This window comes from Microtus oregoni, unplaced genomic scaffold (assembly GCF_018167655.1).
Source record: "Microtus oregoni isolate MIOR12 unplaced genomic scaffold, Mior012 000006F_ref0000085, whole genome shotgun sequence".
Taxonomy (NCBI): domain Eukaryota; kingdom Metazoa; phylum Chordata; class Mammalia; order Rodentia; family Cricetidae; genus Microtus; species Microtus oregoni.
In genome coordinates this window covers 54,676,416-54,704,391 of record NW_024543065.1, presented here as the reverse complement: position 1 = coordinate 54,704,391, position 27,976 = coordinate 54,676,416, and the positions used below count along the sequence as shown (strand labels likewise).

The 27,976-nt window shown below is 50.7% G+C and overlaps 2 protein-coding genes across 2 annotated transcripts; both read right to left on the bottom strand.

Annotated features, from left to right (window-relative positions):
* Positions 1 to 560: 560 nt before the first annotated feature.
* Tgfb1 (transforming growth factor beta 1) lies at positions 561 to 19,363 on the bottom strand. The gene is made up of 7 exons (XM_041653847.1): positions 18,140 to 19,363; positions 14,492 to 14,652; positions 12,144 to 12,261; positions 9,577 to 9,654; positions 9,310 to 9,457; positions 1,208 to 1,361; positions 561 to 867 (listed from the first exon to the last, which is right to left on the bottom strand). The coding sequence occupies exons 1-7, from the start codon at positions 18,492 to 18,494 to the stop codon at positions 709 to 711; spliced, it is 1,173 nt and encodes a 390-aa protein (XP_041509781.1). The 5' UTR covers positions 18,495 to 19,363; the 3' UTR covers positions 561 to 708.
* Positions 19,364 to 19,809: 446 nt separating this feature from the next.
* Positions 19,810 to 25,274, bottom strand: B9d2 (B9 domain containing 2). Its single transcript, XM_041654186.1, has 4 exons — positions 25,082 to 25,274; positions 24,596 to 24,687; positions 22,772 to 22,897; positions 19,810 to 20,386 (listed from the first exon to the last, which is right to left on the bottom strand). Exons 2-4 carry the CDS (start codon positions 24,681 to 24,683, stop codon positions 20,073 to 20,075), a joined length of 528 nt encoding a protein of 175 aa, XP_041510120.1. The 5' UTR covers positions 24,684 to 24,687; positions 25,082 to 25,274; the 3' UTR covers positions 19,810 to 20,072.
* Between the last annotated feature and the right edge of the window lie 2,702 nt (positions 25,275 to 27,976).

The following is a 27,976-nucleotide window of genomic DNA, read 5'->3' as shown; positions in this document are numbered from 1 at the left end:
TGTCTCTCCCCCAAAAGTGTCTTTGCACACTGCCACATAGTCACCACCCCCTCTGAATTTTGTTGAGATGCAGTCTGAGAACCCAGGTCCTCCTGCCTTCCTGGTGCTGGCATTTCAGGTACCACACGTCCCACTTTGAACCAGTAGTTTGCCACTAGAGACAGGATCTCACCATAGAGCCCTGGCTAGTGTCAAACTCAAAGATTCCCCTGCCTCTGCCTCCGGAGTTCTGGGACTCGTCATGTGGACCACCACAACCCGTGGAACCAGCGTTTTTAACAGTTCTTCACCCTTATCCCAGGCAACTGCAGGAACTCAGGTTCTCCGGGATTGTCTCAGCGAATGGTCCGAGGTATAAGACACTGTGAACAGCGCCAACCGAACTCGATCCCCGAGTCTAGTTTAATAGAGTTTCCCTCTGGGCGCCGGCATTGCCCACTTGGAACCCTGGGGTTTTCGTTAAGAACTGGAGGCAGCGGCACAGGGTGGTGGGACGATGCGCAGGAGCCTCAGTAAGGAGGGAGACGCAATCGGGTGCCCAATGACACGGAGACTACCAGTCCTCTCTCATCTTTAATGGACACCCCCATTAAGGGTGGGCTTAGCAGGGGTGCAGGTGTACTTAAATACGGGCCCCCGAGCGCTGCGGGAGGGGCGGGGAGCGGGGCCGGGCCTGCCGGGAGGGGCGGGGCGTGGCGGGGCGGGACCTCAGCTGCATTTGCAGGAGCGCACAATCATGTTGGACAGCTGCTCCACCTTGGGCTTGCGACCCACGTAGTACACGATGGGCAGTGGCTCCAGCGCCTGTGGCACACAGCACGGTGACGCCGAAGCACCCGGATTGTGTTGGTTGTAGAGGGCAAGAACCTGCGGGCGGGTCAGGGTCATGATCGGGGTCCACAGATTCTTCCCATTAGTATCTCGACATTTCTGTGTCTCTTATCTCTGAGTCTCCCCATCTGTGTCTCTCCCCAACTTCCATCTGTCTCCCTATCTTTCCCAATCTATTTCTATCTGTCTCTCCCATTTTTCTCTTCCCATTGCTTCATCTCTTTGTCTCTCTTATTTGTCATCGGTCCCCATCCCTGCCTATTTCTGTCTTGTTTGTTTCTCTTTCACCCTATGCTGCTGACCCACACTGGTCCAATCTCTTTCTCTCCCTACCACTCCAGCCTTTGCTCCATCCTGTATCATGAGTCAGACCCACCTTGCTGTACTGTGTGTCCAGGCTCCAAATGTAGGGACAGGGCCCCAGACAGAAGTTGGCATGGTAGCCCTTGGGCTCATGGATCCACTTCCAGCCCAGGTCCTTCCGAAAGTCAATGTACAGCTGTCGCACACAGCAGTTCTTCTCAGTGGAGCTGTGGGCAGGAGGAATGCAAGTCAAGAGCAGGGACAGGCCGGGCGGTGGTGGTGCACGCCTTTAATCCCAGTACTCAGTAGGCAGAGGCAGGGGGATCTCTGTGAGTTCGAGGCCAGCTTGATCTACAAGAGCTAATTCCAGGACAGGCTCCAAAGCTACCGAGAAACTCTGTCTCACAAAACCAAAAAAGAAAAAGAAAGAAGAAGAAGAAGAAGAAGAAGAAGAAGAAGAGGAGAGCAGGGAGAGACACGCTGCCTCTCCAGCCTGTCCATGTGCTGCACCCTAGGCTGCCCTCAGCTCAGCCTCCCCAGGATCCCTGTGACGACAGCAACACAGAGAGCAACCATCCAGGCTGCTGCGGAGAGCAACCATCCAGGCTGCTGCGGAGAGCAACCATCCAGGCAGCTGCGGAAGCCCTTCCCAACTTGGCTCACAACAGGCACTAAGAAACCCCAAGAGCACGCACATGGGAGACGTCATAAATCATGTCACATCCACACACGGAGCACAGAAGTGTAATCCCAGGACCCCACGTGTGCTGACATGTCCTATTTGTACAACCAATGTTTACCGAACCACTACTCTGTGAGGCCGTGACGCCGGATGACCGCTGCCTTCAGAGGCCTTCACTCGCCACAGCTTGTCACATCACTCTTCTGTCCCAGACGTGGCTCTGTCCCATTTATAGCAAAGGCCTAAGTTATCACCATGAGTCACAGGTGCGCCAGAACTGGCTTCCCTCAGCCTCCTCTCACCCACGTCATCAGCCACACAGGCTTCCTCTCTAGTCCCCAGACACTGGCCTAGCCAGCGTGGGAACACACACTTATAATCCCAGCACTTGAGAGGTAAGGCAGGATGATGAGAAGTCCAAGGTCCTCTTTGGATACATAGCAAATTTGAGGTTAGCGCCAGCTATGTGAGACTGTGTCTCAAAAAGTCAAAACACAGTCGGTCCCACCTCAGGGCCTTGGCACATGCTGTCTGCCTAGCTTCTTCTTTGCAGATATGCCCACTCTGCCTTCCCCCTCTGCTTCATTTAAGTTTGGCTCAGTGTTGACAGGATGCAGATAAGAGAAGACTGCCTTGAAAACCTGATGAACTAAGCGCGATTCCCCAAACCCACATGAACATGGAAGGAGTGAATAGGTTCCATAAAGTGGTCCTCTGCCCTCCTCAGGTGCACCATGGTACTTGTGTGCACTCACATAAAATGAAATAATAAAACGTGAAAATAAACTCATGCATGGTGGTGTGTGCCTTTAATCCTACCATAGAGGCAGGAGGGAATCTCTGGAAGTCCTAGGCCAGCTACAGCCACAGGGCGAGACCCTGCCTGAAAACAAACAAATAAACCAATATATAATGACGTGTTTTTTCCACCGCAGCTCAACTGTCAATCACCAGGGAGACTTAAATCCTGAAATAGTGCCTGGCATGCAACGGATGTTCAGTGAGTATCAATTACACAAATCAACACAGCCCTCTTTGATAGGCCTTGCTCACCACCATCCAGAGTGTCCATCGAAACAATTTTTCAATTCAATCCTGGGGATCTAATGCTCTGACTATTACAAGAAAATATGAATTTCTGTATGGTCTTTGGTGTTGTTTTGAGTTGGGTTTCTCTGCGTAGCCCTGGCTGTCACCAGATTCGCTCTGAAGACCAGCATGGCCTCAAATTCAGGGATGCATCTGCTTCTGCCTCCCAAGTGGTGGGATTAAAGGCATGTGTGCCACCACGTCCAACTTTTTCTATATTTTAAAGATTTATGTATTCATTTTTATTAGTGTATGTGTGTGCCTATGTAAGTTTATGTGAACCATGTGTGTATAATTCTCAAGGAGGCCAGAAGAGGGCATCAGGTCCCCTGGAACTGGAGATATAGATGTTATCCTTGTAAGTGACTGTGTGGGGTGCCAAGAACTGAACCCAGGTCCTCTGGAAGAAGAGCCAGTGCTCTTAACTGCTGAGCAATCTCTCCAGCCCCAAACTGTCCAGATTTGAAGTGGGTCAAAAATCATGATAATGTTGGAAGCTGGAAGATTATGTTACCTCTGTTGCTTCTGTCTACATTTGAAATTTCCACCATAAAACAATCTTTTCTTTTCTTTTTTTTTTTTTTTTTGGTTTTTCGAGACAGGGTTTCTCTGCGGCTTTGGAGCCTGTCCTGGAACTAGCTCTGTAGATCAGGCTGGTCTCGAACTCACAGAGATCCGCCTGCCTCTGCCTCCCGAGTGCTGGGATTAAAGGCGTGCGCCACCAACGCCCGGCCCATAAAACAATCTTAATCAGAATAGGAAAATTAAATAGTCCCAAATTATTGATATCTCTCCTCTTCCTCCTCCTCCTCCTTCTTCTCTCTCTGTCTCTCTCTGTCTCTCTCTCTCTGTCTCTCTCTCTCTCCTAAGATAGGGTTTCTCTGGATAGCCCTTGCTGTCCTGAAACTCACACAGTAGACCAGGCCGGCCTCAAATTTAGAAAGCCCTGCCTCTGGCTCCTGAGTGCTGGGGATTAAAGGTCTGCACCACCACCACCATCACCACCACCAGGATTCCCAGTATTTCTTTTGTTTGTCTTTTCTGAGACAGGTTTTCACGTAGTCAAGACTGGACTACAAGTCCCTTTGTAGCCAAAGCTGACCCTGAACTCTTGATCCTCCTGCCTTTGCCTCTCAAGTGCTGGGATCACAAGTGCATGCCTCCGCACTTGGCTTATGATATTCACTCTTTCTGGCCTGGCTTCTAACCTGGCCTCTCCACCAGACTTATTTTCCTTCCCAGAATTTTTCTTTCTTTCTTTTTTTTTTTTTAAAGATTTATTTATATTATATATACAATATTCTCCCTGCATGTATCCCTGTGTACCAGAAGAGGGCACCAGATCTCATTACAGATGGTTGTGAGCCACCATGTGGTTGCTGGGAATCGAACTCAGGACCTCTGGAAGAGCAGTCAGTGCTCTTATCCTCTAAGCCATATCTCCAGCCCCCCAGAATTTTTCAGCATTGTTTTTAACAATGATTGTCTGTCTGCCTCTCATCATAGGAAACTGTCTTTCTCTCTCTCTCTTTTTTTTCCTGAGACGAGGTTTCTTCTGTGTAGCCTTGGTTGTCTAGTACTAGTTCTGCAGACCAGGCTGGTGTGTGCCACCACCACCTGGCTGGGAAAGTGTCTCTTAAACTATGGATGTTAAGCAAATGCTGGGTACATAAGTTGGCCAATAAATATTACTACTATTTTTTGAAAGAGAGACTTTCTATGTAACCCTGGCTGTCCTGGAACTCACTATGTACACCGAGCTGGCCTCAAACTCCAGAGACCCACCCGTCTCTTGTCTCCTGGGTGCTGGGCAGTCTTTCATTCTTCAGACTGGGTTTTGTGATGTACACCAGGCTAGCCTTGAACTCCTTATAATCCTGCCTTAACCTCCCAAATTCTTGGATTACAGGCAATTACCACATCACTCTGCATGATCCCCAAAAGAAGGAGGATAGTTAAAACAAGATCATATCATGTAGCCTAGGTTGGCTCAGACTTCATGTAGCCCAGGCTGACCAGCATCTGAACACTTTAGCATCTGTGTAATGGCATGTATCATGTAAAGATACAGGTATAGTATAATTTAAATTCCATCACAAATAAAACTGCTAGCAGAACATGTATTAAAATGCGGACAGTGGGTTTTTATGCCCAGGAGTGCGATGGCTTTCTGGATTTTCCAAATTCTCAGCAAGAGCTGGTGACTGTTTTTAGAATCAGAATAAAATAACTCCAAGAAGGAAAATGCAGGCTTCATGACACCTGAAAATTAATTCTAAAATGTGGGAAAGGGACTGGGAGATGGCTCAATGGTTAAGTGCAGTGACTGTTATTACAGAGGACCTGGGTTCAATTACCAGCTCCCACTTGGAGGCTCACAACCCTCTGTAACTCCAGCTCCAGAGGATGCAGCGCCCTCTTCTGGCCCCTGTGGGCACCATGAATACATGCAGTGAACATACATCCATGCAGACAAAACATCCATGCATGTAAAATAAAGTCACAAAAATAAAGTAAATAAAAACTAAAAATTTGCCCAGGCAGTGACAGTGTACAATTCCAGCACTCACGAGGTAGAGGCAGGCAGATCTCTGTGAGTTCGAGGCCAACTTGGTCTACAAAGCGAGTTCAAGGACAGCCAAGACTACACAGAGAAACCCTGTCTCAGAAAACAAAACAAACAAAATCCACTAAAATTTGGCCTACTAAAAAAGAACATGTACCCTGGGAAGGCATGGCTGTGCACAACCATAATCTCAGTAATGAGCAGCAGAAATGCAAGGATCTCTGAGAGTCTGAAGCCAGCCTGGTCCACGCAGGCAGTTTCCAACCAGACAGGGCTCCACAGGGAGACCTTATTTCAAACAATAAAAAAGAAAGCATCGGAGGATATACATAAGTGTTCCACAGGGACAAATTCCGGGAAGAGACACACAGGTCAATGTGGCTAAAAGGGAGGTGACCACGAGCGAACCCCAGGACAAGAGCCACAGAATCCACAGCAACACTAAACACTGAGGTCCCTGTGGGCTCAACCTGTGCATTCCTGCTGAACCACGGGTGCTCTCCTGGTGACCATGGCACACCGGGACTTCCTGGAAGGCAGTCCTAGGCGTTGCTCAATCCCTCGCCAGTCTGCAGACTGTTACAGTGTGAACTGAACACTCGACCAGAAGAAGCTGTTCAGATTGGACAACGTTTTGGGATACGGGATATTTACACAGACTTTATCGAAGTTAAGTACCCTCCTCCTGCAACCCCCATTTATTTTAATGTTATTATTATTCATATTTTATGAGACAGGCTCTTCACATGGCATCCTGACATTTTCCATGTAGACCAGGCTGGCCTCAAACTCAAATGAAGACTCTGCCTGCTGAGTGTGGGATTAGAGATATGTGGCCCCAAACCTGGCTCTGTAAGAACATTTTTACACATATGAGTGTTTACCTGCACGAATGTGTGTGCACCCCATATGTACAGTGCCCACAGAGGCCAGAAGAAGGAATTAGATGCCCTGGGACAAGTTAGGGATCGTTATGAGTCACCATGTGGATGCTGAGAGCTGAATGTGGGTCCTCAAGCTCTTAACTGCTGAGCCAGCTCTCCAGATGCCCCGCCCTTTTCGATGCAGGGTCTAACGTAGTCTGGCTGCCCCAAACACACTAGATAACTACCAATGACTTGGAACCCTCCTTTGCTGCCTCTACTTCCCAGTGCTATTGGTATAGTGGTGTCCACCATGGCCAGCTAGCTAGATTTTGGACTTCTGAATTATGGATTTTTTTTTCTTGTTTTTTCGAGTCAGGGTTTCTCTGCGTAGCCCTAGTTGTCCAGGAACTCACTCTGTAGACCAGGTTGGCCTCGAACTCACAGAGATCTACTTGCCTCTGCCTCCCAAATACTGGGATTAAAGGCATGTGCCACCACTGCCCAGTTGGATTATGGATTCTTAACAGTTCCCATGCTCACAATTGTGTCAACAGTAGCCAACTTGTAGCTAATTTCATTCTACCTACTTCCATTCTGCCCCTGTGTTCTTTTCATTTGTTTATTTGGCTTTTGTAGAATATTTTAAAATGTTAACCTGAGTCAAAAGTACAAATCAATATGCTCAGTGGCTCTAGCTCTGCCTAGAATCCCCCAATGAGGGGCTGGAGTGTGGCTCAGTGGTAGAGCCCCTGCCTAGAATCCCCCAGTGAGGAGCTGGGGTGTGGTTCAGTGGCAGAGTACTTCCCTGTCATGTATAAGGTGCTGAGTTCCCTTAAAAAGCAGCAACAACAATAAAATTCTAGATACGAATTTAAAAGGAACTTACTAAAAATCAAATACTACTCAAAGTTCACAGTTCCCAAAAGGTCCCATACAGTATGTCTCTTTTCCCTTTCTTTTTCTCCCCCCTCCTCTCTCTACCTCTCCTCCTCTCTTCCAGTGCTGTTGACGATATATCCCCCCATTCTTTGTACTGTGTTTGCTGAAGAAACTGACAAGGTTTCCGCCACCTGTGTTCTGCTGGGTGCATACCTGTGGTACAGCTTAATGTTCATCTGCCCTCTGTTTCAGAGAAACATGGTAGTGGCAGCTACAGTACCCATCAGATCATGGTTGTTCTATCTGGCAAACCTTCCTAAATGGCACTGTGTTCTTTTGTACACAATGGGTTGTCACAGCGGGGGACAGGGCTGGGTGAAGAAAGGGGTTACTGTGCATGAAAACTTGAGTTTTCCAGGGTCCACACAGACATCGGGCATAGGCAGAACAAATGGATATATGTATTTGTATATATATTTATCTATGTATGTATAAATATATACATATATATGAGCATAGAGAGAGAGGGAGGCAGGGAGGGAGGGAGGAAGGGACAGAGAGAGATTTTCATGATTTCCTAGGTTTGCTCTCTAGTGTGGAGGAACAGAGCTCACAGAGCTACCTGTTAATTAATTGTCAAGATTAATTATTATTAATCTGTCAGAACTTCTATCTGCTCCTATGTGAAGGCTGATGGCAGTAGGTGTTGAAGATGCCGAGGGCTGACATGGAACACAACCGTGCAATCTCAAGCAGGGAACGGCCAGGTCAGCTCACTGCTCTCAACACTCCCACCCTGGATTTCAACCTTCGAGGAGCAAGCATTTCAACTTCCTCACATCTGCAGCATTGAAGCTTCGTGTGGGTCCATCGTTCTGGAACCAGGTGGCTGTACACACCTGTAATTTTAAGCCAGAGAATTCAAGCCTGCCTGGGATAAATTCGTGAATCCGAGGCCAGCCTGGAACACACAGCGAAGCCCTGCCTCTAACAGAACAGAGCAAAGGAGGGCTCCAAGACGGCTGGGCGGGTAGAGGCGCTTTCTGCCGATCCCCACCACCTCAGTTCTACTTCGAGGACACATGGAGGAAGGGGAGAACTGAGTTCCAAAGATGGTCCTCTGACCTTCACACAAGTGTCATGTGACACGGATGCCCCTACACACTCACTCACACACACAATATCACTTAAAAACAACCAATAAAAAGAGCTTGCCAGCTGGGCGGTGGTGGAGCACACCTTTAATCCCAGCACTCGGGTGACAGAGGCAGGTGGATCTCTGTGAGTTCGAGGCCAGCCTGAACTACAGAGCTAGTTCCAGGACAGGCGCCAAAGTTACAGAGAAAACCGAGTCTCAAAAAACAAAAACAAAAAAGAAAAAAGAAAGGGGGAACAGCTTGCCATCCTGAGAGTAATTTGGGCACTCCAGAAGCCCCTCTTTCCAACTCTTGAAGATCTTGTCTCCTCAGAGTCCTGTATTTCAATGTCGTATTCCAACACACCAACACCTAAGCCTATATCTCAGGAAGTCCAACCTCCCAACTTCTTCAGGCAAGATCAAGGGTGCTGACCCTCAGGAGACTCCCATCCTGGCTTTCCCTACTTCCCACCTTGGCGCTAACATCCCCATACCAGATCCCACCATTCCACTCGGCAGTGGCCAACACCAAAGACTACAGTCTGCAGGAGCACGGGAACCTGAAGCAGACCACTTTTGATTGGAAACCCAAAAGCTAGGATCCCAACACTCCTGCTTTCCTGAGGTCAACACTCAACTGCTCACAATAAATCTTCTTTCATTAGAATCTCAACAGGACAGAAATCTACCTAGCTAGAACTTAAAATCCAACAAGACAACCTTCCAACAGACTTCTAAACTCTTGTGCCAGCCTTCCTGAATTCTCTCATCCTGCCAGTCCAGTAAGAAAATACCCCATATGCTAGGACTCTCAGCTGCCTATAGAACCAGGAACTCGTCCCCAAGCCCTTCAGGCTAAGAGCACCAGCCAAGCATCAATGGTGGCATACCAGTCCCACAGACTACAGTCAAGCCCCAGTCCTGCGCAGCCTCAGTGGAAGGCAGAGAAGTTCACCTGAAGCAGTAGTTGGTATCCAGGGCTCTGCGGTGCCTCGAGCTGTGTAGGTGTTGGGCCCTCTCCAGTGGGGTGGCCATGAGGAGCAGGAAGGGTCGGTTCATGTCTTGAATAGAGCCCAGGTCACCACGACGTTTGGGACTGATCCCTGTTTAGGTTTGGATGTTGGGGTGAAAGACATACACACTCAGAGGGATGCGTGGGTGAGCAAGGATACATGATTTCAACAGGCACACTCGCACAGACTACACCAGGCATCGGGCTCACCGTTGATTTCCACGTGGAGTACATTATCTTTGCTGTCACAAGAGCAGTGGGCGCTGAAGCGAAAGCCCTGTATTACGTCTGTGGGAGAGGGAAGGAATCTGAGGTTATGACTCACCCAGCTTGAGGGAGGAGGCCGACCGGCAGGAAGCTGCCAACCCCAGGGGCTCCTTCCTGTTGTCACCCCACATACTTCACTCTTGCTCCTAGTCTTTGAGTGGCTGGCCCCTTCTTGCCCTTATTCAGGGCTCAGCTCAACCGTCAATTCCTAGCAGAGGCTCCAAAAGAGACACATCCCTCTCACACTGCCATCCCTCCACTTTCTCCTTGGCAGGCAGAGGCTCTGACATTTCTGCTTGACTATTTCCGCCTTTCATTGTTCTCAGCAGAACAACATGCTCAGGGGAGGGACCCATCCCCTGCCTTCATTTCTTTCATTTAAAAGAAAAAAAAAGTGTGTGTGTGTGATACAGCACACATATTTGGAGATAGAAAATGATAACATATGGCATGTTTGTGTGTATGGTACATGCAGAGACCACAGCTGGGTGTTTGGTGGCCTCCGCAACCGCTCCCTCCTTTACGGCTTTGAGGCAGATCTCTGAACTTGGGCCTGCTCCTTTGGCTAGGCTAGCTGGCCAGAGTTGTGTGTCTGCCTGTCTCCACACCTACACTCCACCCCTAACAGTGCTGGGGTTTCGAACATATGCTATTCCTGGTTTCACATGGGTGCGGAGGATTCGAACTCAGGCTCTCATGCTTGGCAAGTGAAAGCTCTTGCCCACTGAACCATCTCCCTGGCCCTCTTTCTCTTTTGTAGCCTAGGCTGGCCTCAAATTCTCAAACTCACTATGTGGCTAAGAATGACCTTGAACTTCACTCCGGATCCTCTTGACTCCGGCTCCCAAGTGCAGGGTTTAGTAGGCTGTGTGCCATCATGCACGGTGTTGTGGGTCCGTTCTCTTTGTGCTCTGCGAAACCTGATCCTCAGTCATAAACATCCACGGTGACCCAGGGTCAGGAGCAATTTTGGTAATGCAGAAGAGTTCACACTTAACGCAGGTGCCGGGTCCTAATCTAAACTCTGCGGAAGGCCCTTGAATCTTCAAACACCTCACTCTTACAGGCCAGAAAGGAAGGCACACAAAAAGGAAGTGACCTGGCCAAGACCACACAGGGGGCCACAGGCAAAGGCACAGTGTAAACCTAAGCTGCCTGCTTTCCAACCCTGCACTGGTAGGGTTTTTTGTTTTGTTTTGGTTGTTGTTTTTTGGTACTAAATTGCTCATTTGGCCATTTTTTTCCCATTTTATTTATTTATTGTGGAGGGTATGCATGTGCCAGGGTGTGCATGGAGGTCAGAGGTCAGCTTGTAGGGTCCTGGGGATGGAACTGAGGCCATTAAGCTTGGCAGCAGACACCTTTACCTGCTGAGCCACCTCACTGGCCCAGGGAAGACGTTTCTTTTCTGTGTAGCCCTGGCTATCCTGGAATGCACTCTGTAGACTGGCCTTGAACTCAGAGATCCTGCCTCCCTCTACCTCCCACGCTGGGATTAAAGGCGTGTGCCACCACAGCCCGGCTGTGGGAGACATTTCTTGAGAGGATGCGTAAATGATACTAAGCTCCTACTATGTACTGGGCCCTACTGGATGCTTCAGACTCAGCATCAATGGAGAGAGAAGAGATACTTCTCAACTTCAGTCCAACTGGTTTCAAAGCCCTTCCTGGTGCCAGCCTGCTCAATCCCATCATGCATCTGGCTAAAGGACACATACCATGAGTCTCCCCATAGGCACTCTCATCCAGGAAGCCCTCCCAGGTCCTAAACTTCCTTGGGTTTCTCTGAATCTGAGCTTCCCTCATCTCAGTCCTGCCCCCTCTGTGGAGGGCTCTGCTCTGGCCTTCCTCATCACAGACCAGGACCCTGTGGGCCTTGTGATGGCAGGACCCAGGTTATGACTATGCCCCCTACAGCGTCCAGCACAGATCACTCACAACAGAAACCTGTGGCACTGATTGGATCTAAGGATGAGAGAGGAAGACAGATGAAAGTACTCTGGATAGACGGGACAAGATGATTCCCTCCTGGACAGATCGACATGTCAGGCTCTCCTGGCCAAAGAGCCTTGGTACAGGCTACTCTTGTATCTCCATTTCCTGACTGTTTCTGCTCATCTCACGGACATTACCTCACATGCCCCCTCCTCCTGGAAGCCCTCCTTGAACACAGACAGTCAGGACACCTCCTGAGTGCTCATCTCCAGCTCTCTCCCGAGTCACCACCACTTAGCTGAAGTCGTTTCTTCTTCAACTACCCAAAGGACCAGGAGTGCGGGTGAGCTGTTTGGGTAGCTGCTGTGTCCCTAGCCTCACTGGCAGAGTCTAGGTCATCACAACCAATCACCGATTCTTCGAGCGAGCGGTGAGAACTGTGGGGTACTTTTTAACTAGGGTACTCTGTGACATCAGTATCAGGTGTGTGTGGTGGTGAGGGATGTTAGGCTCGGTGATGCCAAGACAAACAATGGGTGACCCTGCCGAAGGTGGGCACAGACAAGCAACCTCACCTCCTTGGTTCAGCCACTGTCGGACGACTGTGGTAACGTCAAAAGACAACCACTCAGGTGTATCGGTGGGGGAGAGCAGTCGGTTACTAAGGTAACGCCAGGAATTGTTGCTGTATTTCTGAATGGAAACAAAGAAAGAGGAATGGGTAGGTGTCACCATGCCCTCAGAGACCCTGATAGTAACCCTATCCTGCCTGTCCCCATGAGGTGGCTTCTAGACAATCCCCAGACACTGGCTTTGGTCACATCACACTATGGGCCCTGCAGGTTCCACACTCATAATAGCCCCCAAGAGCAGAAAGCAGATGGGGAAAAAACAACAGTCCAAGCTGTGGTCAAGGCACCATGAGGCACCTCATCATTGGCATGTCTTTCCCTTTCTGGGCCTCAGTTTCTTTCATGGTGATTAGAATGCTCAGCCATGGCAGCTGGGATGGCCCACAATGCAAGATGGTTTGGCAGTTTGCACACTGCCTCTGAGAGCAGTAATTTTCTCATTAATGTTTTTATTTATTACTTTATTATAATTACTATTGTGTGTATGTCCAAAATGGTCTTCCCAATAGTGGATTTTTTTTTTCTTTTAAAGACCTGGTCTCTCTGTGTAGCCCTAGCTGTTCTAGAGTTAACTACTGTAGACCAGGCTGGCCTTGAACTCCTGTGTGCTGAGATAAAAGGTGTGCACCACCACAACCAGGCTTAAAAATATTATTTTTGGGGGCTGGAGAGATGGCTCAGGGGTTAAGAGCATTGCTTGCTCTTCCAAAGGTCCTGAGTTCAATTCCCAGCAACCACATGGTGGCTCATAACTACCTGTAATGGGGTCTGGTGCCCTCTTCTGGCCTGCAGGCATACACACAGACAGAATATTGTATACATAATAAATAAATAAATATTTAAAAAAATATATTATTTTTGGCCAGACAGTGGTGGCACGTGCCCTTACTCCCAGCACTTGGGAAGCAGAGGCAGGCAGAGCTCTGAGTTCAAGGCCAGCCTGATCTACAGAATGAGTTCCAGGACAGCCAGGGCTATCCAGAGAAACCCTGTCTCCGGAATAGCGACTCCTAAGAGACCAGAAGAGCATTTGAAACACTTAATTTCTTGGTCTGAACTTGAATGCTTGGGTTCAGGACATCCTCCTGCCGCTGTGTCCCAAGAAGCTGGGACACCAGGTATGACTACATATATCATTAGATGCATGCATGTGTGTGTGAGGGTGTCAGATCTTAGAGTTACAGATGGTTGAGAGTGGTCATGTAGGTGCTGGGAATTGAACCCAAGTTCCCTGGAAGAGCAGTCAGTGCTCCTAACTGCTGAGCCATCTCTCTAGTCCCTAGACCTGAATTTTTGATCTCATTTCCATCTCCCCTGTGCTGGGACAGCAGTTGTGCAGCATCTCACTTGATTTACGTAGTGCTGGGGATTGAGCCGGGGCTTCCCGCTTGCTGTGCAGACACTCTACCATTCAATTTACACCCCAGCCCCTCAGTTTAAAGTTTTCAATTTTTTTTATTTTATGTGTTATAAGGGTTTTGTCTCCTTGTGTGTATGCATACCTTGCGTGTGACTCCGAGAACTGGAATTAATGCTTTTGAGTCACCGCATGGGTGCCGCGAACTGAGCCAGAATCCTCTGCAAAAGCATTAGGTGCTCCCAGCTGCTGAGCCATCTCTCCAGCCCTTCAACTTCAAGTTTAGTTAAGTGAAATTACCACTTTTCCCTTGAGATAGGGTCTCATGTAGTCCAGCCCAGCCTCGGACTCCTGATCTCCTGCCTCCATCTTCCAAGAGTTGGGATTCCAAATGTGTGCTTCTAAAGACTCCAACTTCCTTTCCTTCCTCACTCTTCATTTTTTCTTCCTGTGCTGAGGGTGGAACCTAATGTTTTCTTTAGTCATGCTAAGCAATCAGTCTACCACTGAGCCACACCTCAAACCCTCACTGGGGGATTCTAGGCAGGGGCTCTACCACTAAGCCACACCCCAGCCCCTCACTGGGGGATTCTAGGCAGGGGCTCTACCACTAAGCCACACCCCAGCCCCTCACTGGGGGATTCTAGGCAGGGGCTCTACCACTAAGCCACACCCCAGGCCCTCACTGACGGATCCTAGACATACAAGCACAGATATCAATCTCCTGGCTCTTTCTGCATTTTTGGAGTTCAGTCCCCAAAATTCAGCTAATAGCATGCAGTCTAAGAGTTTTTTAAAAATACCCTAGGATTCAACATTCTGTCCTCTGTCCTCTACAAATGGCTATGTAGATTCTGTAGCCTTCAAACTGGGCCACCTGGCCACTCCTCGGCACTGATGGCCTGTGCCCCACCTCTCAGGCTCGAAGCCTCACCTGGTAGAGTTCCACGTGTTGTTCCACGTTTGACTTCAATCTCTGCAGACGCAGCTCTGCCCGGGACAGCAGTGGGGGTTCAGGCACTGCTTCACGAATGTCTGACGTATTGAAGAACATATATACACTGTGTGGGATGTCTTTGGTTTTTTCATAGATTGCTAGATGAGAAGAAGGAGAAGACATCAGGTGTATGACAAGGATGGGAGGAACAGGGCTTCTGAGCCATGAACCCTGACTCGCAGAGTCCCAGGTCGGCGGTCCACCTGATAACTTTAATTTTCAACTTTTCATTGTATGCTGTGTACCTGGGTGTTTTGGCTGTGTGTGTGTGTGTGTGTGTGTGTGTGTGTGTGTGTGTGTCTGTGTACAATGTGCATGCTTGGTGCCTGTGGAGGCTGGAAGAGGATGTAAATCCCCTAGAACTGAAGCTCACTGGCTGTGAGCTGCCATGTGGGTTCTGGCAACCCTCTGGAAGAGCAACCAATGCTCTTCTCCGCTGAGCCACCCTTCCAGCCCCCACTGATCATTTTAGCTGGCTGACCTGGGGTGGGGGAGGGTTTCTCCTTGTCTGGGTTTGCTTCCTCTCTGCTAAGTCCTGCCCATTCCATGAAGCATCACCTGTCAAGTTCCCTTCAAGCATACAGCTGCCAAGGCTGGCCCACCCAGGCTGCAGGAGAGCTAATGTCTCAAATCAAACAAAACCAAGTTGTGGTGTAAGGGACACAGGTATAGTTTGGGGGATCAGAGAGTCTCCCCGCCACTTCTCAGCTGCTGGCTTCAGGTGCTCCTGCACTGAGCCACACCCACAGCTCCTCCCCTGGCAGGTTCTAGGTTACCAGCTCAGCTGCTGAACCACACCTCCAGCCCCTTTGTGGTGGGCCTTAGGGACGTGCCCTAGCGCTGGGCCAGTGTCCCCTTAGTCTTTGGAGAAACAGTGGTACCATTAAGTTCTGACACCCAAACCCAGACAGTCCTAACTGATGCACTGTGTAACCTGTGGTGATCAAATTCCTCTTTAACTGTAAAACACCATCCAGTTCCAGGATTACAGGAGCAGATGAGACAGATGTGAGACAAAAGCTAAAGATCTGACACACACATCAATAACATGGATGTTAGCCTGTGCAAGTCTGCAACCAGCACGGAGGAAGCTGAGGCAGGAGTATTTTGAGGAAGTATTTACTGAGACCATATTTTCTGTTTTTTTTTTTCTAAAGGGGTGAGGGAAATACAGCAAATGGTAAGGATATCACTTAAAGCACTTTACAAAGACAAAGACATTGATACTTCACAACATGACAAGATGCAAGCCACCTGGCTCCAGGGATTGATTTTTTTGTTTACTGTTTCTGAAGACAGGATCTCATAGCTTAGGCTATCCTCAAAGTCATTATGTATCTAAGAACTTTTTCTTTTTTCAAGACAGGGTTTCTCTGTAGCTTTGGTGCCTGTCCTGGAGCTAGCTCTGTAGACCAGGCTGGCCTCGAACTCACAGAGATCCTCCTGCCTCTGCCTCTCACCACCACGGCCAGGCTCCAAGGATGGTCTTGAAATAATCACCTCCCTTGGGCTGGGATTAGTCATGGACCACTATGCCTGGCCGACTGTGATCTGAATCCCTAAACTCTTGTTACTTTCTGGCCAGTGTGATGTTACTATTATCCATGTATCATCGGTCAAAAGTTACTTCCTGCTTTAGCCCAGTTCCTGCACAGTTCGCAGCGAAGGGCGTTTCTAGGTACGAATGACCGAATGATGGGAGCCCCATTCACCAGAGGGCGTCCTAGGCTAGAGGATGTTTGGGTTGGGGGCGCGAGGGGGTAAGATCCTGAATTCCTGCATCAACTAGGGCAACTGCATTTGGCTTCCTGCAGCGAGGATGGGTTGACGTCCCAGACAGCTATTAAGGGCAGAAGACACCTCTTCCTTGTGGCCCAATTCTTGGTTCAGTTGTTACTCAGCAAACCTCAAAGGAAGGGTAGCATCTTAGCTGGGGGAAACAGATAGGGGAGGGGGGGCAGGAAGGACTATGGGTGTCACAGAGGGAGGTGGACTGACATAGAGATGAGTAGGTTACGTGGGAGAGAAATGGGGAGGCAAACGCCCGAAGAGCTATATGCCTATGAGAAGAAATACGGACAGACTCAGGAGAGAGAGAAGGACTTCTCCACTGAAAGGGTCACATTAAGTAGTGGTCAGAGAGGGGTGTCATTAGGCTGGAGCCACAACTGGGTACAGCAATGTGCAACCCGGAGGGACTACTGCCCCCTAAAGCTGCAGGGTCATGCAAGGTGCCTGGGTCCCGCGTGGGTGCCGACAGGGCGGGGCCGTGAGTATCCCCGCCCACTGCTGGGGTGAGGAGAGCGGGAGACTAACAGCCTACGGAGGGCGGAGGGCGGGATCGGGACCTGCCTCATCTCGCCCTAGGCTCCGTGCTCCGCGCGCGATCCCCCGCCTCCCCCCTCCCGGGCACGGGAAGGAAAGGGAAGGGAGGAGGGCTAGGCGGCCGGACGCTGGGTTTTCCCCAGCCTCCCCAGGAGGAACTGGGACTCTGGGGGTACAGCCGACCAGGATTCAGCTCTATGGGGTCCTCTTACTCTCTCAGGAAGCGCAGGCTCCTCCCCACACGCGTGGCACCCACGTGGCGCTTTCTCACCCTTACTGACTCGGTTTTCTCTTTTGGGTTTTGCAGACAGGCTCTCCCCCAACTTTTAGCCGCTCCCCTAGGGCTCGACTCCTAGGGCTCAGCCACTCCCTTCCACGCCCAGGCGAGGGGCGCTCACCACTCACGCCTGGATGGCATGGTGTCCCTGCTCCACCCGCCCGCCTACCTCGCTGGGCCATCTTCCCACGCCATAACTCTTTTCCAATGACCCGGTATTCTAGATTTCTTGGGGACTCGCTCGCTTACTCTACTGGGCTCCGCCTGCCCGCTAGCGCGCTCTTTTACGTCCCTAAGCAAAACACCCGTGACACCTCCGGGCTCATTTTCCGCACCCTCTCTGCTCCTCTCCCTTTAGATTCCTCTCAACAACTTCGCTTCCCTTTTTTAGTTAACTTATCACTTGGAACCCCACGGTGACTCCACGAATTCCCCCTATCCAGCGTGCGCCTGGCCCCTTCTGGAGATGAGTCTATTTGAGAGTTTATCTGGCAGTTGTAGGGTCCTCATCCCCTAGTTTTTGTCCTTGAATCTCTTCTCTCCATCTCGTGACCCGATCTAGCGTCAGCTGTTCACGCTGCCTCTCCTTTCCCAAATGTTGGGCGCCTTCCATTCTCCTGAGCCGGGCTCTACCTTTCTGAAAAGGGAACCCAATGAGCCCTGCGTTTTTAAGCACTGTAAGAAGAAACTTAAAACAACAAAATCTGCCAAATGTTCCTTCTAAAAAAGACTGTCCCCACGATCTTGCTCCCCTCTAGAAGAGGTCCACTTTTGCTTACTGTCCCTTCCTCTCCGAGACCAGGCACCTGGGGTAGAGACTAAGCGCAATCCTCTTTGGGGTACCCATGCATTCGTTCCCGGAGCCCCCAGGAGTCCCCTTCCTCCAGCCAATTTCCTCTACCGGTAATTTCCTCCCAGTGACCCCTGCACTCCGGCGCCCCCTGCGGGCTCCCTCCCGGCTCCCTGGCCCCCTCCGAGCTCACGGTTGGCGCGATCCACCATTAGCACGCGGGTGACCTCTTTGGCGTAGTAGTCTGCCTCGGGCTCCGGCTCCGGGTCGGCGCTCTCGCCAGCTACCCGGTCGCGGGTGCTGTTGTACAAAGCAAGCACGGCCTCGGGCAGCGGGCCGGGCGGCACCTCCCCCTGGCTCGGGGGACTGGCGAGCCGTAGTTTGGACAGGATCTGACCACGGATGGCTTCGATGCGCTTCCGCTTCACCAGCTCCATGTCGATGGTCTTGCAGGTGGAGAGTCCCGCGGCTGGCCTCCCGGGCGTCAGCACTAGAAGCCACGGGAGCGGGAGGAGAAGCGGCAGTAGCCGCAGCCCCGAGGGCGGCATGGGAGAGGCGGCGCCCCGCGGCAATGCGAAGAGCGCGAACCCCGGGCAAAGGTGGGATGCGGAGGCCCCGCCCCTTCAGGGTTTGGGGGGGGGTCTCCCAAGGAAAGGTAGCAGAGAGTCCTGAGTAATTTGAGGTTGAGGGAGAAAGCAGCAGGAGTCACGGTGAGGCTCTGACACAGGGTGTCTCAGTATGCCACCGGGGGAAAAAAAAGAGATGAACGCTCTCTCTGGGACCAAAAAGTGAGTGTTCTTAAATAGGGGAGCTACTGCCAGCAGATCTGAGGGAGATCAGCCTCCTTGGGGAGAGAGGGTCCTGGGATGCGGGGGACTCAGGAGGCAGGCTGGGGGGAGGGCGGCGTGCAAGGGGTGCGCCCCGGTTTTGGGGTGAAGTCTTCGCGGGAGGCGGGGCTTGCGGCTCTCGAGGGCTGGTCCGGGATAGGGGCGTCTGAGGAACGCCGTGTAGCGAGCGAACTCCACGACGGTGAGCCGGGCGGTCTGGAGTTCCTAGGTTCTGCCTCTGTGGGACAGCGCAGCGCCAAGCGGTCCCCGCGTCTCCGGCTCGCAGTAGCAGCGGAAAAGTCTCAAAACTTTTTCCTCTTCTCCCAACCAGCTCGTCCCTCCTCCCCCTCCTCCTCCCCCTCCTCCCCGCGGTGGCGGCGGCGGCGGCGGCGGCGGCTAGACTCAGATTCTGGGGCCTCGGACGGCTCCTCGCCTGCTCTTTTGCCGGCTCGGGCGGAGGTGGCTTCGCGGACGGCTCAGAGCCGGGGGTGCCCCGAAGGGGCGTCCCCCCTGCCCCGGCCGGGGGCCTCGCTGTCTGGAGGATCCGCGGCGGGAGGAGGAAGGGGACGGCCTGGGGCACGAAGGGCGGCGGCGGCGGGGACCGGCTGGGGCGGCGGGGGGTTTTGAAGCCGCCCCGGCCCCACCCAGGAAGCGCGCGCGGGGCGGGGGCAGCCCCAGGAGGAGAACATGGGGGGGCCACCGTCTTCATCTAGCGTGGGCGGGCTCCGAGGGGGGTCCCTTCAGCCCTGCGGGAGGAGGCGGGCACCCCGGCCCCGCCCCACCTCCAGGGTGCTGCCTCCTGGCGGCGGAGCTCTAAGAAAGCGCCCCGTGGCTTTGGGGGTTGATGAAGGGTCAATGAAAAAATGGGGACTTCGTGAGAAAATAGGGTCCCAGAGGAGATATTAGAGGTGGGGACCTAGTATGTAGAGACTGAAAGGCTGGACAGACTTTGGGTCTACCGAGAAAGGTACCAAGGAGGATGAGGGAAGAAGACGTTGGACATCTGAGAGTTGCAGTGGGAAAAGGAGGCACCATACACATGAAAACCGAGAGCTTTTATTAAGTGCCTCTCATAAGCCCAACAGCCAGTTCTCCTCAAGTCCCTGTAACCCACAGTCTTACTACCGGACAGTTCGATGGAGCAGGGCCTTGTAGTCCTAGGTAGGATAGCGGGGCCATGACTTGGGTAAGGTCAAGACTGACAGTCTTCAGAGTCCATGTTCTTGACGGCTGTGCCATCTTGTGCTCAAGAGTTCCCAGGGCTGTAGATGATGGTGACTATAGTGGCGATGAAGTCCCTCAACACTCCACACCATAGTGATCAAAATGGCGCAACAGCAGGCCAATACCAAGATGCACCGTGCCACCTGCGGCTGTGTGCAGACGATAGCGGTCAGCCCCACTGTAGATGGTGTCTGCGTGCAGCAGCTGTGGCCCACCACCCACGAAGGCACGTGCCAGCTGTTCCCGCCAACTGCCCAGGGGCCTCCATGTGGGGCAATCCAGCTGGTGGGTGCCTGGGCTACTAGGCACGTGGCAAAAGCCATAGCCAGCAAGCTGGCAGCGGCCAAAGCTGTCCTGGGACCACACCTGGAGATGGAGTCGAGGCCAACCTGCAGGACAAGTGCAGTTAGATAAAGGAGAGATGAAGGGAGGCAGCCACATGCTCCTGGGTTCCCATCTCCCTGAAACCACTAGAGACCTTGACCCAGTCCTTTTGCCTTTGATTATTGCCTAAATTTCCTCTCTGGGTTCCCATCTCCCATCCACACCTCATACACCACAGGAATCTATATAAATTCACATTACCGTCCTGTTCCAAACCCTTCCATGGCTACCCTGTGCCACAGAACAAAGTCCAACCTCTTGAGCGTGAAAAGCCTCTGCTGACTTGGCTTTGTGGTCTCCTCTGTCTCCCTGTGACAGAGCCCACTGCACTCCCAGCCCCCTCTCTCTTCATGGACCTGCTTTGTTCTTCCCCAGAGCAACCCACCTCTCCCCTTCATTAGGTTTCTAGTATCCTCAAAGCACAGCTGAACTAGTCAGAGCTCTTGGAGTGAGCCCATCTCCCCCTCTACCCTGGGCTCTTCCTGTTGGGTCCTATTCTAGAAGCTGGGGACATGGCGATGAACACAGCAGACAAAAATTCCTGCCCCGTGCAGCTGACATTCTAGACAACCAACATAGTAAATAAGAAAATTACAGGGTATGTCAGATGGTGATAACTGCTATGGAGGAAAATAACGCCAGGGAGGGAGGGGTGGAGATGGAGTTTGGGGAAGTGGGGGGAGAGTAAAGGAAGCTTTGCTACGAAGGTGACATTTGGGGCTGAGCACCACGGTGTATGGCTGTCATGAAGCACTTGGGAGGTAGAGGCAAAAGGATTCCTGAAAGTTCAAGGCTAGCCTGGTCTGCATAATGAGTTCTAGGATAACCAGGGCTATACAGGAAGGATGGCCTTAACTGTAAGGGTGACCTTTTTGTGCACACTTGGGATGCTGAAGTTCCAGGCTAGCCTGGACTATGTTCAGAGGCTCTATCTGAAAAACAGACAAATCAACCAGGAGGCAACACGTACACAAATGCTTAAAGGGAGCAGGCCATCTAGGCATCTAAGGGATGGGAGATCCCAGCCAATGCAGAAGTCCTCAAGCAGGAGTTAGCCTGCTGGGACCAGTGCAGCTAGAAGTGGGGGGGAGTGGGAAGAAAGAGACAACAGCCAGGTTACACAGGGTCATGTGACGGCAGGGAAGACACCCGCTTTTATCCTCAGTAAAAGGAGAACTGCTAGAAGGTTCTATACACACGAAGGCAACGGTCAGACTTAGGTCCTCACATGCCCCTGGTAGCTGCATGTGGGGTGCAAACCCTAGGCCTGGGTCTGGGAGCTCAGTGAATAAAGCCTGAAAGAAGGGTCCAGCTAGGAGAAGATGGAGGAAGGGGGTGAGGAATGGAGGTTGGGGTACATTTCAAGTGGGATGTTAGAACCAATAGGATTTGGTGGTGGGCAGAATGGGGGAATAAGAAGAAAGAAATCAAGGGGGAAGCCAGCTTAAGGCCAGGCCTGAAGAGATGAAGGTTTATTTCTCCACCTCACCCTCTAGTATGTCCCCCAGCCAGAAGCCAGTGAGATTGTGCACAAGCAAAATCAGGTCCCCAGAGCCCTCAAGAGATGGTCTCAGTGCCTTGGCAACCAGAGCCCTGCATTCTGCTCCCACACAGCGGCTCCCTGCCCCTTGCCCCCTCCCCCACAGCCATCCAGTGCCTGGCTTGCTCATCACCCAGGGCCTTCTATGCACCCCAGCTCTCTGCCTTGATGCCTCTTCTGTTTTTGTCCTTGGGTCCAGTTAGCTCTTCTTGGCCCTGTATAGCAAAGCTCCAAAGGTTCTCTGTCCTAGCAGGTCATGTAACCACCCAGAGACTTCTAGGTTCCCTATGGCCTCTGTGCTAGCCCCATCTGAAAACTGGTCTATCTTCTACTTGGAGTCCTGTCTTGATTGGGGAGTCCCTCCTCGAGCTGGACAGGCACAGGCTCAGTCAACAAACAGCCCTGATAGCTGAACGGCCCAGACCATTTCCCAGCATCTGCGTGTTTTACCGAGAAAAGCTGTGCCCATGTGATCCCCTCCTCCCTCGCACACTCACTTCCCCTTTGAGTGGGGCCTCTGCTTTTGTGAGCAAAGGCAACTGGCCCACTTCCCACCCCTCTCCTCATCCAGCTCTCTTTACCCCTTCCAGCCTCCTCATTGCCCTTTACTGGAAGGCAGCCCCCCTCCCACTTGACCTCCCACTTCCTGATATCTCCTCTGCTCCAACCTCTGTCACCTTCCACGGGCCTTGGATTTTCTAGAGCTCAGGTCAGGCCTCAGATTTACCTCTCTAGAGGAAGCTGTGCCAGGAAAGGGATTCGCAAAGTATGGGGAGCAGGGACAACCATGGTGTTCTGAGCCCAGCTCCTCCAAGTTTGACCGGCCCCACTCCTCTCATCCTATACCTACCTTGGAGACCTTTAGTGGCAAAGTGCAGGTCGATGGGGTGGGACCAGTAGGCCATATCCCCTATCTGAGGTGTGTCTACCTGTGTTTGGCCCTCCCGTACACCTGACAAGAGCTTCCACGCAGCCCCTGTAATGAGAACCATGACAGATAGGGTTGACAGTGAGTAGCAGCCTGCAGAAAGGGAACCCCACTGTGGCTACAAGAGTGTCTTTCCCTGGGGGTGGGAGTTACACAGTGTGAACTCTAGAGCCAAATATCTAGATTCAGATCTTGGCACCAGAAGTACACACTTGCAATCTTGGCACTTGGGGGTTTGAGGTCAGCACAGGCTAAAGTGTGGGTCCCAATCTCTAAAGGAAAACTGGAGGAAGATGGAGAGTGTGAAAGAGAATAAATCCTGATACTATTTCACTGAGCAGTGGTAGCACACGCCTTTAATCGCAGCACTTGGGAGGCAGGGGCAGGTGGATCTCTGTGACCACCTGAGCCTGGGCTGGGCGGTGGTGGTGCACGCCTTTAATCCCAGCACTCGGGAGGCAGAGGCAGGCGGATCTCTGTGAGTTTGAGGCCAGCCTGGCCTATAGAGCAAATTCTAGGACAGCCAGGACTGATAGAGAAACCTTGTCTTTGAAAAAAAAAAATTCCCTATCTACAAAATAAGTGACAAATAATACAATCTCATAATTTTAGAAGACTCATAGCAAGTATGGAGTATTGATTTTTTAAGTATCATTCACTTATTAATCTTTATGTATGCCGCTGGGGATGCAACCCAGAGCCTTGTTACATACTAGGCGCATGTCCTACTGATGAGCTGTAAGTCAAAGCATCGAGTGCTTCCTTTTTTGAGACAAGGTCTCATATAGCTAAGGCTAATCTCAAATTTCCTATGTAGCTGAGAATGACCTTGAACTTCTTCTGATCCTCTTGCCTATGTCCCCCAAAGTGATGAGATTCCTTACTAGTCACACCCCACATTTAGAGGCCTAGTTCAAAGACTAAGAAGAGGCTAGGCACCATCCAAGAGCACATCTCAACTCCAGTGAGGAATAGGAAAAAGAATAGTGTCCACACACTGAGCGCTAAATGCCAGTCACTAGGAAACTGGTTCATGTCATCTGCTCTCTCTGGGATCCTTAATCCCATTCACCCCACCTCAGCTTTCAGATTCCTCAGCATCACCAACGAAGCCCCAGGTATGCCATGGCTCCCATCATCTCACTGAACTCACCTTCCTCTCCCTCACCACCCTTTAGCCTCACTGGTCCCATTCCTGCTCGCTTGCCTCAGGGCCTTGGCAGGGGTTGTTCTGCCTGGAAAGGCCTGCTACTGGATGGCCCTATTCCTGGCCTTCTTTATCCTGGGCCCAATTTAAATGCTGTTTCTCTGATCCCTGACCCCACTATCCCAAATCAGCCCCTATTACATCACTCAGGTTCTTTTCTTCCTAGCATTTACAGTGATCTCATAATTATTCTGTGCTCTGTTCTTCGAGGCAGGGTCTCTTGTCACATAGCCCAGGCTGGCCCCATTACTTGCAATGTAAGGCTTCCTGGGTACTGGAATTACAGATGTGCATCATCACACCCAGCCTGTCTACTGTCCTGAGGACTGTAAGTGACTGCGTGTGTTTTATCTCACAGCCCCCAATCATGGGGCTTTCAGAGGGTGGTATAATCCGAGAGAAAAGGATAAAAAAAAAAAAAGCAGACAGTATGGTCTGAGTCAGGAGTTCACTGGAGGGTAGAGGAAAGAAGACAGAGACTTAGGCTGGGGGAGGGTACCGGGTATTGGTTAGGAGATGAACCAAGCCTGGGAAGGTACCTGTGTGGATACCCCACTTGCAGAAGAGGCTGTTTTCAGAGAAACCGGTGGCCCCTATGATCTGTCCGATCACGTGCACTTCAGCCATGGTTCTAGGAGGGGAAAAATTCAGTCACAACCCTGTGAGCTAAGTGTATTATCATTTACATTGGACAGCTGGAAAAACTGAAGGAAAGAGCGGTACTGTGATTCTAAGCTAATTCCATCAACCCACTGACAATGCGGTCGGTCTTCACCACCGGCACAAGCCACCTCCCCTGAAAAGCCCAAGAAAAACGGGGAAGACACTCAGAGGTGCGGGGAGTCTGCACAAATAAACCAAGTCTCAGACCCTAGGAAGCCCCGTCCCCATATGTATGGCCCCTCCCACACAAGCAAGGCCCCGCCTCTTCGCGGCAGAGGAGCCCAGCTTCAAAAGGCGCATGCGTCTCGGGTGCAGCGCCACTTTAGTCCCACCCCTAGGCGCGGCGCGTGCGTTATTCCTACCTCCGCGTACTTGACCGTTAGGAGCGAAAGCTGCCACGGGGATGGTAGTTCACAGGTCTGTTCTCCTTCTCTTTGCGGGCGCCGTCGAGGCTAGTCTCGCGCCTCGCCCTGGCCCTTCTGGGAGGAGGATAATCTATGGTGGATACCTCCGCAGCTGCGCTCTCCGCGGGTGCCCCGCTGTTGCTGGGGCAACAGCAGGCTCCTCCCCTTGGTGCCCGCCCTGCGTTTGATGATTGGCGCTATAGCTGCCCTCTGGGGGCGGGCGTAGTTGTGATGGACACCTTTTCTCGGTTCGTTTTGGGAAAACTGCGTAGGTCTCGCTCGCTCCCGCGACCAGTTGCGGTTGTGGCTAGGCACCTTCTTCTAGATAGCAGTTGAGGAAGTTTAAGCGCCAACTGTTTCCTCCCCATATCTTCGTCGTATAATAAGCTGTTTGCTTTCTTAAAAAAAAAAAAAAAAAAGCGATGGGGTCGCACGCCTTTAATCCCAGCACTCTGGAGGCAGAGGCTGGTAGATCTCTGAGTTGGAGGCTAGCCCGGTTTATAAAGAGAGTTCCAGGACAGCCAGGACTGTCACACAGAGAGACCCTGTCTCAAAAAAACAAAAACAACAACTTTTCCTGTTCAGGACCATAAGTCAGAATGGAGCCAGCCAGCACCTAATGGGTACCTAAATTTAGGACTCCCAACGTGGGCCTCTCTCTGTGTTATAACTGGAGGCAATTAAAGGATCTCCGTGTTCTGATACTAGAGAAATTGAGAAGTTTTCTCTTCCGTTTTCAGGGCACCCCCAGTATTCTCAAGAACTAAGTTCAACTTCTTTCCCAGAGCTACTGCTAAGTTCATTTTTAACAGCAGGTTTTGAACTAAGAGGATGGGGTAAGGATAAATGAGGAAGACAGGACAGGAGAGATGGTTCGAAGAGTGCTTGCTGAGGAATTCTGGTCCTGGTATTCTGTAACTCCGACTCCAGCCAGACGGCGGCCCTCTTCTGGCTTCTCTGAGGACCACCACATATGTGGCATACACAAATAATAAAAATAAATCCTACAAAAAGAAAGGAAGAAACCCCTTTGCAAAAAATGCTCTGTCGGTTTTTTCTTATTTTTTTTTTCACTAGAATACAAAGTTTAAAATTGAAAACATTTTATGATGGGAATGATGGCGCTTGAGAGACTGAGACAGGAAGATTGCTGCAAGTTCAAAGCCAGTCTGGGCTAGGAGTGAGTTCCAGAAGATTGCTGCAAGTTCAAAGCCAGCCTGGGCTAGGAGTGAGTTCCAGAGATTGCTGCAAGTTCAAAGCCAGTCTGGGCTAGGAGTGAGTTCCAGTCCAAATCCTCTTTAAAAAGGAAAAAACAAAAACCACTAGACAAGAACAACTTTGTGTGTGTGTTTGTGTATGTTCAGGTGTATGTTGCATATGTAGAGGCCAGAAGTTCCAGAAACCAACAGCTTCCAAGTCTGTCTGTCCCTCAGAAGCTATGCACGGTTTTTCCTTTCCAGTTTTCAGTGTATGTGCTGCCAATACTAATACCACCTTTTTTGTTTGTTTGCTTGCTTGCTTTTTTTTTTTTTAATTTGTAAAGGTGCCTGCCAAGGCTGGCAGAGGGCATCTGGTTTCCTGGCGATGGAGTTACAGGCAGTAGTGAGCACCCAATATGGGTGCTGAGAACTGAACTTGAGTCCTATGCAAGAACTGTCTGTATGTGCTCTTAGCAACTGAGCCATCTCTCCAGTTTAGCCGTACAGTATTTCTTGTGTTGACTTATTCATTCAGTAATACTGTCACATAGTGTTACCCATATTGTAAAGCTAGTGTCAGAATTCCCCTCCTTCAGAATGCCACAGGGCATCATGGTGACTAGACACTGCATTTTATTCAGATGGATAACATTGATGTGGCCCCAGTCTTTTGGCTACCGCTTTGGACATGCAGCCTCTTTGGAACCTTCCTTTGGGTCCTTCTGGCCGTTTCCCTGGAAGCGGGATTTCGGAACTATAAATCCTGTTTTAGCATTTTAGAGAAACAGTCATGTTGTTTTCCATGGCAACTGCAACATGGTTTCACACCTTGCTTTTTTTCACTCTGGGACTCATCTTGAAAATAAATTTCAATTACCCTTTTCAAAGGGAACGTTTTCTAAATGTTCTGTGCAGAAAAGCATACAAGTAATAGATGAACATCTTGATGAATTTCACAAACTTGAATACACCTGATATGAAAAAAAAACAACAAGGTGTGGTGGTCCTGGGGACTGTGGATAGTTGTATAACTGTTTCCTCAGAATGGAAACATTCTATGCAGGACAAAGATGCATAGGAACCAGGAAGTAAACTGAAAGAGGGCTCAGTTAAGAGTCCTTGCTGCTCTTCCAGACGACCTGAGTTCAGTTCCCAGCACCCATGTCCAGTGATTTATACCTGTAATTCAGATCCAGGAGAACTGGCACAGCACCCTGTCCTGGCCTCTGTAGCTTACACTCAGACACATATACATAAAATAAAAATATAGCCGGGTGGTGGTGGCGCACGCCTTTAATCCCAGCACTCGGGAGGCAGAGGCAGGCAGATCTCTGTGAGTTCGAGGCCAGCCTGGTCTACAAGAGCTAGTTCCAGGACAGGAACCAAAAAGCTACAGAGAAACCCTGTCTCAATAAACTTAAAATAAAATAAAATAAAAATATATACACATATTTTTGTATATGTATGTTTATGTTCAAATGTATGTATTGAGACAGGGTCTGTCTTTATTGCCCTGGCTATCCTGAAACTCACTCTGTAGACCAGGCTGGTCTAGAACTCACAGAGATCCGCCTGCCTCTGCCTCGCAAGTGCTGGGATTAAAGGCATGCGCCACCACCGCCTGACTTGCATTTTTTTTTTTTTTGCACATCAT

What these genes read in the sequence shown, in the direction of transcription:
- B9d2 (XM_041654186.1), bottom strand. Translation starts at nt 24,683, where the DNA reads ATGGCTGAAGTGCACGTGATCGGACAGATCATAGGGGCCACCGGTTTC. An exon ending in CAAGTGGGGTATCCACACAG is followed by an intron (nt 22,898 to 24,595) that starts GTACCTTCCCAG and finishes TTCTCATTACAG; the next exon opens with GGGCTGCGTGGAAGCTCTTG. An exon ending in TGCCACTAAAGGTCTCCAAG is followed by an intron (nt 20,387 to 22,771) that starts GTAGGTATAGGA and finishes CTTGTCCTGCAG; the next exon opens with GTTGGCCTCGACTCCATCTC.
- Tgfb1 (XM_041653847.1), bottom strand. Translation starts at nt 18,494, where the DNA reads ATGCCGCCCTCGGGGCTGCGGCTACTGCCGCTTCTCCTCCCGCTCCCG. An exon ending in AACACGTGGAACTCTACCAG is followed by an intron (nt 12,262 to 14,491) that starts GTGAGGCTTCGA and finishes GTTTCCATTCAG; the next exon opens with AAATACAGCAACAATTCCTG. An exon ending in GATACCAACTACTGCTTCAG is followed by an intron (nt 1,362 to 9,309) that starts GTGAACTTCTCT and finishes TCCTGCCCACAG; the next exon opens with CTCCACTGAGAAGAACTGCT.